Source organism: Cupressus sempervirens, chromosome 11, assembly GCF_028749045.1.
Source record: "Cupressus sempervirens isolate cs-2001-9-10 chromosome 11, ASM2874904v1, whole genome shotgun sequence".
Taxonomy (NCBI): Eukaryota; Viridiplantae; Streptophyta; class Pinopsida; order Cupressales; family Cupressaceae; genus Cupressus; species Cupressus sempervirens.
Genome location: NC_143128.1, coordinates 728,642,097 through 728,654,542, shown reverse-complemented (window position 1 = coordinate 728,654,542; position 12,446 = coordinate 728,642,097). Strand labels below are relative to the sequence as shown.

At 38.8% G+C, this 12,446-nt stretch overlaps 1 protein-coding gene across 2 annotated transcripts in view; it reads right to left on the bottom strand.

The window, feature by feature from the left end:
• Positions 1-860: 860 nt before the first annotated feature.
• Positions 861-12,446, bottom strand: part of LOC149531704 (uncharacterized) — a 29,175-nt gene continuing 17,589 nt past the window's right edge. For both annotated transcript variants that reach the window (XM_089810079.1, XM_089810080.1), the window contains exon 2: positions 861-1,353. In XM_089810079.1, coding sequence (XP_089666205.1) covers positions 1,151-1,353 — 203 coding nt within the window. In that variant the 3' untranslated portion in view covers positions 861-1,150. The remainder of the gene's footprint in view (positions 1,354-12,446) is intronic.

Here is a 12,446-nt window from a genome sequence, read left to right as displayed (position 1 = left end):
AAACAATCTTGCACGATGAGAAAAAAGAAAGAACACAAATCAAGTATGAAAAATGGTCTTGTTAAATAAAAAAAACAAAAAGATAAAATAACAAAGAATAATACTTGATATCATTAAAAGGGACTGTAGAATGACCCTCATGGATAGGATAGCTGCCTTTGCGGCCATCTAGATTGTCCTTATCCACTCAATAAAATAATGTTTTATTATGAGTTTGCATTTTAACACGAAGTTCAATTGCTAAGGAAACAATTTTGTGCACACATAAACAATAATGTAAACCAAAACATGAAAAAGTATCTCATTAAGCAGAAACTAAAAAAAGGAAAAATAAAGAAGACAAAGATTTTCTATTTTTCCTGTCACTTCCTCTGAGTAGTTTCCTTGCCTAGGTTTGGCTATTTCGTTGCTCGGGGGAAGGAAAGAGAAGAAAAAGAGAAAGAAGAAGATGGGTGGTCCCTTTTGGACCCAACCCCTAGCCCCATTGATGTATGGGACAATAATGGATCCCCTCAACTGAGACTGCTTTGGCTGCCTGACACAGTTTACTCTCAGACAATGTCCATGTTTTTTTTGGATGAATAGATATGTTTTATGGTGACTGTCACATACTGATCTCATTTCCCCCAACTTTTTTGGATCAATTTGCAATTTAGTATTATAAATTAATAGAAAAGGCATATTCATCAAAAACAAGAAAAAATTATAGAACAAACCTCTTGTGCAGTCCACAGTTTTTACGAGAGAGAGATTAGATCCAACATGCATCACAAGACTTGAGTGTTTCTAGAGTTTGCACAGCCCTAATATAACAGGCAATTAGTGATTCACAATGGCTGATCACTGTAACAGAAAGAAAATAAAATAACAAATATCACCTTTGTTTGTTACATTGATGTAAGTTTAATGCTTCGTGTTTGTACACTTTCATTATGGATTGACCCTTTAACCCAGTGAAAAGAATCTAGTGCAAATCTTCGCTTATATATACAATTTTTCATTTAAATGGTAATGATCTGTTCTATAAAGCAAATCTTATGTTCTAAGATCTCAAAGAACACGATATCCATCTAAATCATCTTCAATTTGATGAAGCAATCATTTGCTTGCTGTTTTTTAGTTTATCTTCACTCTATTTATGTGATAGAAATCAAAAGGACCCATTTGAATTCTCCCCCTGTTTGTTAGGCCTTGCTCGAAATTTGCTCCAGTTCTCCAAACACTGACGTTGTATGATATTCATGTTAATACCAGGTCTGCATTTTTTTATTATTTTTTCTGCATCTTTCCAGTCTTCTGCAAGGCCTAAGGTAACTAACAAAGCGCACATTACAGCAACACTTCGCCCATGGCCTGCATAATTATTGCATCCTTTTGTCAGTAGTGTATCTTTGTAATACTGGATATAAGCTTACATTGTATGGAACTCTCTTTCCGCACGAAGGAACAACAAAAACAGACTGTTCTTTCCATCAAAAATAGAAAAAGGGTTCTACAGCATAAGGCTTAAACAAAAAACTAGGAATAACTAGCAACAAATATGGCTTTGCTACGATAATTTTGGGTTACAAGTGTTTTTAAAAATGACATGCCCCAAAAGGATAATTATGAATATTGCAGCAGAACATAAGGCAAATCACCAATTCGACAAATAGACAACGATAATAATTAATGCTCCATATACAAGATCATTCTGAATAAAAAAACTATGATTAAAACATGTGATAACAACTTAGGATAATAATGAGGCACTGCTTCATATAATAGTGGGAAGTACTCTGCTTACCAGATAGCATGTTTGCTCGAAATGATTATGTAATGGGAGGACATTGCTACTAAATAAAGATTAAAAAATTCGCTGTTTCTAACTATCCTTCCAAAGAATTTAGAATACCCACAGAAGATATAACAAACATCAATTGAAAGTTCTTCAGTCATTTGGTTTCTTCGCTAAAAATACCTCTTGTTTAAAAACTAGTTGAGCATCAGCATTTCTGTAGAGTTCAATCTTAGGCTAACGAAGCACAACAAAGTTGTAAACTTTCCAAATTGTACTTGCTACAAATTTACAAGAATTCTAATGTTACTGATTCAATGAAATGCTACTGAAATTCAAATTACAAGACTCAAAATTGATTCATGATAAAATTAATAGTTGCCCAGACATGCTTTAAATGGACAAGAATGTGTGAATGTGTGCATAGATCCCCTATAAGCTCATATATTTATCTTTTGCAGCTGCTACTTCCAAGTAAAGTTGCTCAAAGTGCTTTCATAGTTCAAGAGGATCTATTCTTTGCTAGTCCACAATATATGATGTATTGAAAAGATGGATAGAAATGTAAACAAACAAAAATGAGCACATAACACAGATTACATAGAGAAACCTATTTTGGGGAAACTCCAGCTCAGAATTAAGCTGTATCTCTATTACTTTATTGATCCCTTCACCTGTAATGCAAAATTCGGTGAGATTGATAACCTACGGAATCACAGTGGTTCTATCTCTCTAATCTAACAAAAGTTCCCAGGCAGCAATTGAAAGGATATATTTATATGATTTGGGTGTTGTGCTTCCAATCTTTTATTTTGATGAATCAAAAGAATTTAGGTGGAGGCATTTTGCACAGCAAGTCAAGTTATAATATTGCTACCAGGATTCAACTGTGTGGTTTTTGTAAACTACACAGTTGAATCCTGATAGCAATGTCACGAAGGAATTTATTCAATGAGGCAACTTCCATTATTATGAGAATCCTGAAAAGACCACTGACACCCGATTGGGGGAGAACCAGATGCAAAAACCCAAGAAATGAAACCAGGCAGAAAGCAGGTTGAAAAAGTAATGGAAGGGGATTAAAGATCCTCCTTGGTCTATAGAATTTTAAAGCATCTTCTACATTTTATGGCATATCAGAAATGCACGTGCCATATGAGGCTGTTCAGAGCTTTAACTAGAAGATGCATGTTGTGGACATTCTTGAGGTTGATGGCATTTGGAGAGTTGAAATGATTTTCTAGTACTCTCCTCCAATCCTCTTTTAAGGATTTAAAAATCAAATTAAAGGAGATGTATAAAAAGTATTCAAAATCCCTTTGCATCAAAAAATCTTAGTTGGAAAAGAGATGAAAGAAACCCAAAAAAGGCAGTTATCTCTAAGGGACTCAGTAATTCTCTGAAAAATTAGAAAAATGAGTTGGCCATTCAACTCGAACATAGTTATAGTAAGGAAGGTATTATGTAAATACAAAAATTTACAGTTACATGGTTAAAGAAGGGGGATAGAAATATAAAAAGAAAATCGATGTCCTATAAAACTCTTGCACTGTTTGGATCTTAAACAACCCCAAAGAGATTAAGATAGCTTTCATCTCTTATTAGCTTAGTTGCCGGATTTGTGCCCCTGGAAGCCAAATCCAGATTCAGACCTTGCCCAGATTGGGACAAATCCCGCGAGGATCTGCACGAATCCCTTGTAGATCAAGCGTGAATCCTTGAGAATCTAGATTCATAGATTGTACTAGAATCAAAAATTAATATTTTGTAATGATTTAGTTTTAGAATTATGTATATTTCTCTTGTTGTTTTGTATGTATGTATGTATGCATGCATGTATGGATGGATGGATGGATGTACACATGCATGCATGGATGGATGTATGCATGCATCCATGTATGCATGTATGAATGTGTGTATGTATGTATGTATGTGTGTGTGCATATACATGAATCCTTATGAATCATAATGGGGAAAAAAATTGACGAAACCATGGATCCGATTCTCATGCTCAAATCCGAATCGGCAACTAAGGTTATTAGGAATTAATACTTGCAAAGGAAAATTAAATCAGTGAGGATGTGCAAAATAAACTTATCAATAGATTTTGAAACAAAGTTTGTATGTCAAAATTCTTAAAAAAAGCCAAAGTAGATATTTTTTATCTGATAGGCTATAGAGCTTGAGGCCTTGATGAGTTCCTCACTCTCTTCTTTCAGCAGTTTTGAGATTCTATTAGAGGATTAGTGGAATGTGGTTAAGGAATGTAGAATAGTTTAATCCTTTAAATCCACCTCTTTAGTACTTACTCTGAAGCATAAGGAGCCTTGTAGACTAGAGAAACTTTGTCCTAATCTCTAGCTAATATGGTGTATAAGGTAATCTCCGAAGTGATTGCCAACGCGCTGAAAAAGGTCTCTCAAGATATTATAAATGAGGAAGGTGGAGGTTTTGTGCATGGTAAACAAATTTCAGATGGGAAATTCTCTCCTAATGACCTAAAGAGATTGTTCACTCTCTCTCTGAGGAAAAAGGTGCATTCCGAAAGAACTTGATCGTGCTAAACTGCTAAGGCCTATGGAATGATCAACTGATTTTTCATTTAAGGTTTTAAAAAAAATTGGGTTGGGAGAAGACTGGAGGGACTCGGCTATTCAACCCTCAGTTTTTCAGTGATGGTAAATGCATCCATTGAAGGTTTCTTTATAATTTCCAAGGGCCTCAAATAGGGGGAATCGTTTCTCCCTTATCTCTTCCTCATTTTGGCTGAAGCTCTGGGAAGAAAGATGGTCATCTTAAAAACACAGAAATTGAATGGTCTAATGGCTTTGAGAGGTAATCTGTAATCATGGATTCCCTGTACTCAAAGAGTTTTTTATCATTACAAATGTTGTCTGTAATATGTTTCAGCTGTGACCACAGCTTTTCTAAGGGCATTGTGGGCTTGTTTAATAGAATTACTGTTCTCTATTCATCTTCTCGTGCGAGTTGGGTTTTAGATAAGACTTTTCTTTTTAAACCCAATAATGGAGAGGAAAGTTTACTATTATTCATGTGAATGTGATGCAGAACTTCTGGGTTTACCAGATTCCAACAGTCTAGGTTATTGTTTGCTACATTAGAGTTGAGTAATGAATGTTGAAACTTAATTATGAGTGGTGAGCTCTACTATGAAATCTTAGTGTAATTGAGAATTTGTAATGTCTTATCCTTTTCTTAAATATTTCTGAGTTAATGCTGCAGGTAAATATTTAAGCATTTTAAGATTTATATTATTCACAATTAAATATTTTCAAGTTTGCTAAAATTATTTACCCTAAACTTAGCACAGGACATAACACAACAGGATTTCTAATGATAAAGTGAAATCATAAAATCAGCTTCGGGAGGAGTTTGTCACTTGCAATGTCCACATCCTCTCCCTGAAAAGCCAAAAAAAAGGAATGCAGTCAGAATGACCTCCAAACTCAAAGGAACTGGTAAGAGCTTATGTCCTTTGATAATTATATTTTTCAGAGATCAAGAAAGGTAGAATGGTGGAGGTGTGGGATCCCTCGCCTTGGGTTGGGTTAAAATGCATTTTGACAGAGTTTCCAAACTTAATCAAGGGAAACCAGGTGTTTGGGCTAGTTTTATTTTGTTTGAGGACCAGAAAGGAAAAGACACAATTTTGGGAGCCTAGTTACAGGTCTCAATGCTAATAAGTAATAACCTTTTCGTGGTAGGTGGTCTAATCCTTGGTTTGAAAATGGTTGCCAGTTCCAACTTTCAAGACTCAAAATCTTGTAACTGAAGCAAATTTTAAAATTATGGTTAATGCAGTGGTTTCAAGCCAGATCTCCAATCAATGCCTCTCAATGTTATTGACAGAGGCCTTCTCTCTCAAGTTGGATCTTTAAGAGTTGCATATCCAACACACCAGAAGAGGCAAAAACAAGGTGACAGATTGGCTTGTTAATTTAACTCAAAACTCAAACTTAAGGAATTACAAAGGTGATCACCAGAATGTTGACAATTCTATGAATTTTGAGGATCTTAGCAAGATTCTCAAATCTGATACAGATTCCACCTCCCAAAGCAGTTGTCTTTCCACCTTTTTCTCGTTTCTTTTGTGGGTAACCTTTTTTTGGCTTTTTCCTCTTGCTTGTGCTTTTTCTTTCTTCTTGAATGGCAGCTCTCTTTCTATTCCCATCTAGTTCCTATCTTGCTCCTCACTATCCTCTCTCCCTGTCCCATTTGCTAACTGACATGACTTTCCTTTCTTACCTACTTAGTGTCCTTTTTTTCTCTATGCATTTATTAGCTGTTGTTTGGTCATTCCATTTTTTGTCCGGCAATTCAGTTTTGCTTCAGTCTTTCTTTCCTTTCTTTGAGAGAAAAACTCCTCTACTCATGGTAACTTCTCCCTCAGTCATCTTTTTTGTCATGGTGTTTCCTGTTGCTTTCCTCACCTTCATAAATGTCTGCTGGTCTTTTTTAACTGTTTATTTGTGTTCTTCAATGCCTGCTTGATCATATGCCACCTCCTGTCCGGGTGCTGCACCTTTTTCTGTTTGTTGTGCCTCTGGGCTTTCTTCTCTACCTTGCATGTGTCATGTCCCCCATTTGAAACCCTAATTATGATGTCTCCTTTCAGAAATAGTATTTAATAATAATAAAATAAAAAATATATAATAATAAAACTAAAAGTTATTTAAGGAGAAGGGACCTGTAATGGGCACCCCTGGATGTCCCAAAAACTAAACCAAATTGCTGAAAGGAATTATGTCAAACAGTTTGCATTCAACTTCTTATTTCTCCGTTTAATGTTTAAACCCCTTATAACTCCGGAAATCAAACGTTTATTTGTTTGTTGTGTTTCATGCATGGAATTGGTATCATACAACATAAGCAAGAAAGAAACTACAATGATATGCAAAGTGGAAATGAACTGCTGCTAATAAAATGTTATTTTCAGAATTCATAAAACCAAATACATGGCAGATTTATCAACTCACTAATTACTTCAGCACTATTGACATAATACTCCAGCCCATGCTTTCGAACTTGCTGCTACAGTGCTTTGTCCTTCAATCAGTCCACTACCTTCGTAATATCATTCCCTCAAAGCGGCATAAGCGTCGAAAAAGTAGTGAAGAAGATATGAGCAAAATACCAAATCTGCCTGTAGCCGGAAATGCAACTAAACTGCCTGATAATGAAGCCAATAACAAAAAATTCCAAAGGCCAAACCCCAAGGGAATGGCGTCTAGAATGTTACAAGAGAGGATAGACATCCTCAAATGCCAAGAATGGAGCTGCAACTCACACACCAATTTCTTCTCATATTCAACCCTGCCTAATGAAGCCACAAATGCTTCCTTTTATTCTATTTCCAAGGGTCCGCTCAACTCATATGGGCAATGTGGGATAAAAGATGTGTAATATATAAAACATATATTAAAATACCCCTTATGTCTCCCTTGGGTACACATCACCATAAAATAAATATTAAAGTAACACTTTAATATTTTACAATTAAATTAGACGTTACTTTAATAAAACTTCAGGCATTAAAATGTATTAGCAATCGGACTCCGAATAATGCGAGTGATAGCTCATCGGAAAGCTCTCACCGAGGAGTATCGAATCCAATCACCAAAATTGACCTACACTGTGTCTTGCCGACTTACTAAAAATAGTAAGTATGCCTGAAACTGAGTAAATCAACTTCGTTTTGGCCCAAAACTAGAAATGACTAGGCCAAAACACTCCAAGATCCCATTAAACCCTTCATTAGCCCTCGGGACCATGTAGAACAAGGCTAACGCACACACACTTGGTCAACTGCTAAAATGGGGACATTACAGTCCGCCCCCCTTGAAATTGCTTGTCCTCAAGCAATCTCAGTCCAGCCTGCTGAATAACCTGCTCACTCTCCCATGTAGAATCTTCCTCTGGCAGGTCTTTCCATTCGACCAAATACTCCTTCACTATCCTGTTTCTAAGCTTCCTCTCTTTGGTGCCCAGAATAGCCTCGGGTACTAACACAAGCTTCCCCTCCTCATCCAAAGGGGGTAAATCTACAGAAGGCACTACACTCTGACCAATGGCTTTCTTAAGCCTAGACACATGAAACACATTGTGCACTCGATTGCCCTTTGGAAGCTCAAGCTCATAGGCGACTTTGCCCACTTTGCGAATCACCCTGTAGGGACCATAAAATCTAGGTTTCAACTTTTCAGCTCCGCTCTTCTTGAGCGATGACTGTCTATATGGTTGTAGCCTCAAGTAAACCATATCCCCTACCTCGAAGCTACGCTCTATTCGGTGCTGATCAGCATACAATTTCTGTTGATTATGGGTCTGTTGTATATTCTCTTTGAGCACTTTTAGGATGTCCTGACTATCCTGCAATAAGTTTTTGGCTTTGGGCACTCTACTGTCCCCCAAAACTAAATCCATGAAGCTAGGTGCTTCATAGCCATAGAGTGCCATGAAAGGAGTCATCTTGATGGACATATGATAAGTGGTGTTATAACAATACTCTCCCATATGCAACCATCTGATCCAAGCCTTTTGTTGTGTAGTTACATAGTTCCTCAAATATCCTTCCGCCCATTTATTCACAATCTCTGTTTGCCCATCTGTTTGCGGATGATAACTAGTGCTAGGTGTAAGATCTGTACCACACAACCTAAACAACTCTTGCCAAAAAACACTCATAAACTTACTATCTCGATCGCTGACAATGAATCTGGGCAGCCCATGTAACCTGAATATCTCTCTAAAGAAAAGATATGCCATCTATGCTGCTGTGTAAGTGGACGAAATAGCAAAGAAGTGAGAAAACTTCGTCAAGCGGTCCACCACCACATAGATGCAATCCCTTCCTTGCACTCGTGGTAAACCAGTGATGAAGTCCATCGAAATACTTTCCCATTTCCTATCAGAAATGGGCAAGGGCTGTAATAAACCTGTAGGAAATTTGTGCTCTCCCTTATTCTGTTGACAAACCACACACTCCCTGACATACCTCTGAACATCATCCTTGAGCCCTTTCCATGAAAACCGCTCTCGGATCTGCCTGTAGGTCTTGAAGACCCTCGGATGTCCAGCTGTGGGTGCATCATGAAATGCCTTTTCAGTATCGCCTCTCTCAAATGTGATGACGGAATCAAATAAACCCTATCCTGAACTCTGATCAATCCATCTATCACCTCATAGCGATCATCCTGTATGGTACTTGAAATCAATCTAGAAGCCCAAGCATCTCCGACATACTCTGCTATAATCCGATCTCTCCAATCTCCTGAAATCTCTGCCAGAGCACATAAGTGAGGTCTCTGAGATAAGGCATCAGCCACCACATTTTTCTTACCTTTGACAAACTCTATGTCAAAGTCATAAGCCTGCAATTTAGTCACCCATTTTTGTTGCCGGCCATTAAGATCATGCTGGCTCATGAAGTATTTAATACTGTTGTGATCAGTCTTGATCACAAAACGTCCACCTACCAAATATGATCGAAATTTGGCAATTGCATGCATTATGGCCAACATCTCCCGGTCATAGACAGAATAACTTTTCTCAACTCCCCGGAGCTTCCTACTCTCGAATGCAATGGGATGCTTCTCCTGCATCAATACTGCTCCAATCCCATCACCTGATGCATCACAATGAAGCTCAAAAGGCTTCGTGAAATCCGGTAGAGCTAGAACTGGACATGAAGACATTACCTGCTTGAAATGCTCAAAACACCTATGTGCTGCCCCTGTCCACACGAAGGCTCCTTTCCTGGTAAGATCTGTCAAGGGTGTAGCAATTTGTGAGAATCCCTTAACAAACCTCCTATAAAAACCACATAAACCAAAGAATCCCTTAAGCTGTGTAAGGTTTGTGGGAGTAGGCCACTCTACAATAGCTCTAATCTTTTCAGGATCAACCCGAACGCCATCTGCACTAATGATATGCCCAAGGTAAAGGAGCTCAGTCATGCCAAACTCACAGTTAGATTCCTTGGCATACAATGACTCTCTCTCCAGAATAGATAACACCTCCTCTAGATGATGTAAGTGCTCCTCCCAGGTCTTACTAAAGACCAAGATGTCATCAAAGAAGATCAAGACAAATCTCCTCAGCTGCTTCCTGAATACCTGGTTCATACAACTTTGAAATGTAGCAGGTGCATTGGTTAGACCAAATGGCATAACCATGAACTCAAAGTGGCCATAGTGACATCGGAAGGCTGTTTTCTCAATGTCCTTTGCTCTCATCCTGATCTGATGGTATCCGGATCGCAAATCAATTTTGGTGAAGAAGCATGCCCCATGCAACTCATCAATCAGCTCATCAATCCTAGGAATGGGATACCTGTTTTTAATTGTTTTCTTATTCAGTGCCCCTGTAATCGATGCACATGCGCATCGTCCCATCCTTCTTCTTTACCAATACTACTGCTGAAGCAAAGGGGCTCTTACTGGGCCTGATATGCCCCATCTCCAACAAATCCTTAATCGTCTTCTCTATCTCATCCTTGTGTTTCTTACGATGACGATAAGGAGTAATCATAACTGGTTTGGCTCCCTCCTCAAGCTCAATAACATGTTCCATCCCTCTGTCAGGAGGAATCCCATGAGGAATATCACTAAATACTTTAGCGTGTCTATCAAGTATCTTCTGGATATCTGGTGGATGACTCTTTTCTTGTGGCTCTGGTGAAGTTGGCATAATGTAGCACTCTGTCGCCCACTCTATGTCATCATGACGAAAAAATCTCTGCATTCTCCTCAAGGACACTACTCTGCAACCTCCATCTGAAAGTCCTTTATGTACCACAGTTCTGCCTTCATGCTGGAATCTCATCTCCAATTTTGCTAGATTGAGTGTGAACTCAACTAGTGAAGCCATCCATGTCATGCCGAGGATGACATCATAATCTCCCATGTCCACAACATAGAACTCATCCTCCAACTCGTAGCCATCTCCAAACCTGATGTGAAGATTAGATATCTTCCGAGTGCATAATAACTTATCACCGTTAGCCACCATGACTCTAAACCCATCATGCTCCTCTGTCTATAACCCTCTCTTGGCTACCAACTGTGCATCTATGAAGTTATGTGTAGCCCCAGTGTCAATAAGAGATATCACTTTTTGCCCCTGGATAGTACCCTTGACCTTAAATGTGATTGCCTTTTGGGCCCCTGTCAAGCGTGCCAACAATCTATCATCCTTAGGAATGTTGCTCTCCTCTATAGTGTTACCCTCATCTGAATCGGAGTGTTGATCCTCCCCTTCTGACTCTGACTCTTCTGCTGAAAAATACTCCATTTGATTTGCCTTAGCCTTGAGAGAACATTTATGAGATAAGTCCCAAGGCTCTCTACAATGGAAGCACAGCTTCTTCTTTCGAAGTTCATTCAAGGTTTCATTGTCTAGTCCTTTTGATCCTTCTTTGGGTTTGCTATACTCTTTCTGAAACGGTTTTTTGTCTTTGTCCTTGCGGTAGGAAGAATCTATTGAATGGTTTTTTCCTTTGTATACCGAAGGGGCTAAATCTCGTGCCTTTTTAGTTGCTTCAGCTAAGGTGAGTGGATCATGTCCCTTCACCCAACCTCGTAATGGATCGGCAAGACCATCACAAAATAACACCACCAATCTCCTAGGAGAGATATCAGTAACAAGTACAGACAAGCGTTGAAACTTGGCAATGTAAGCATCCATAGAACCTGATTGTTTTAACTGTGCTAGCTCCTTGAAATGTAACTCCGGATCCTTAGTGTCAAATCTCTCAATCAATGTTTCGGTGAATTCCTCATAGGATGTAATCTGATTATGCCCCAAAGTCACCATGTCATGATGCCACCATTCATGTACAACGCCATCCAAGTGTATAGCCGCATACTTGATAGCCTCCTCCTCAGGCATAGGATTTAGCTGCAAGTATGTATCTACCTTCTGCACCCAAGCTCATGCAGTCATCTTCCCTGAAGCATCATAATAAGGTAAAGAAAGTTTTCCAACTTTCTTCCTCAGCTCAAAGTTTTGATTCCTCCCTCTTGCTTTAGGCATGTGTCTCATCCTCGAGTCCATATAATCTCTAAGAGAAATATCCGCCTAAAACTCCGGTCCACTAGCCTCCCAGTCCCTCCTGAACTGATCCTGTAACTCGGTAATCTGCGGTTCGTTTACTGGTTGAACCGGATCTCTGGGTGGGAAAGTGGGTAGAAGAGGTCTCGAGCTCGCAGTCCGTGCTGGGTGTGCAACGTGTCTAAAGTTATCAGCCTCATTCCCATTGTTGCCGTGTCCATTATTACCATTAATGTTATTCTCAGGACCATTGTTGTTGCCTTGGTCTCCATGGTTATTGTTTCCCTCGTTGTTATTGTTTCTGTTGTTGGCATCACCTAGATTAATATTGACACCCATTTGTCTAGCCATGAGCTGCAACATCATGTCCATTCGCCTATTCTGCTCCTACTGCATACACTGCCCCTGCTCTAATGTATCCAATAACTGTCTGAACAGTACCTCCCCCTGATCTGGACCAGCATTTCCGCCTCCGCCTAATCCTATATTCCTGTCATCTCGATCACCCATATTATTGTCCTGATCAAAGAATATCTCCTCTGTGTCTGTATGGTTGGATTCAATGTCCACCTGCACGGACGTACTAGACTGTTTGCTT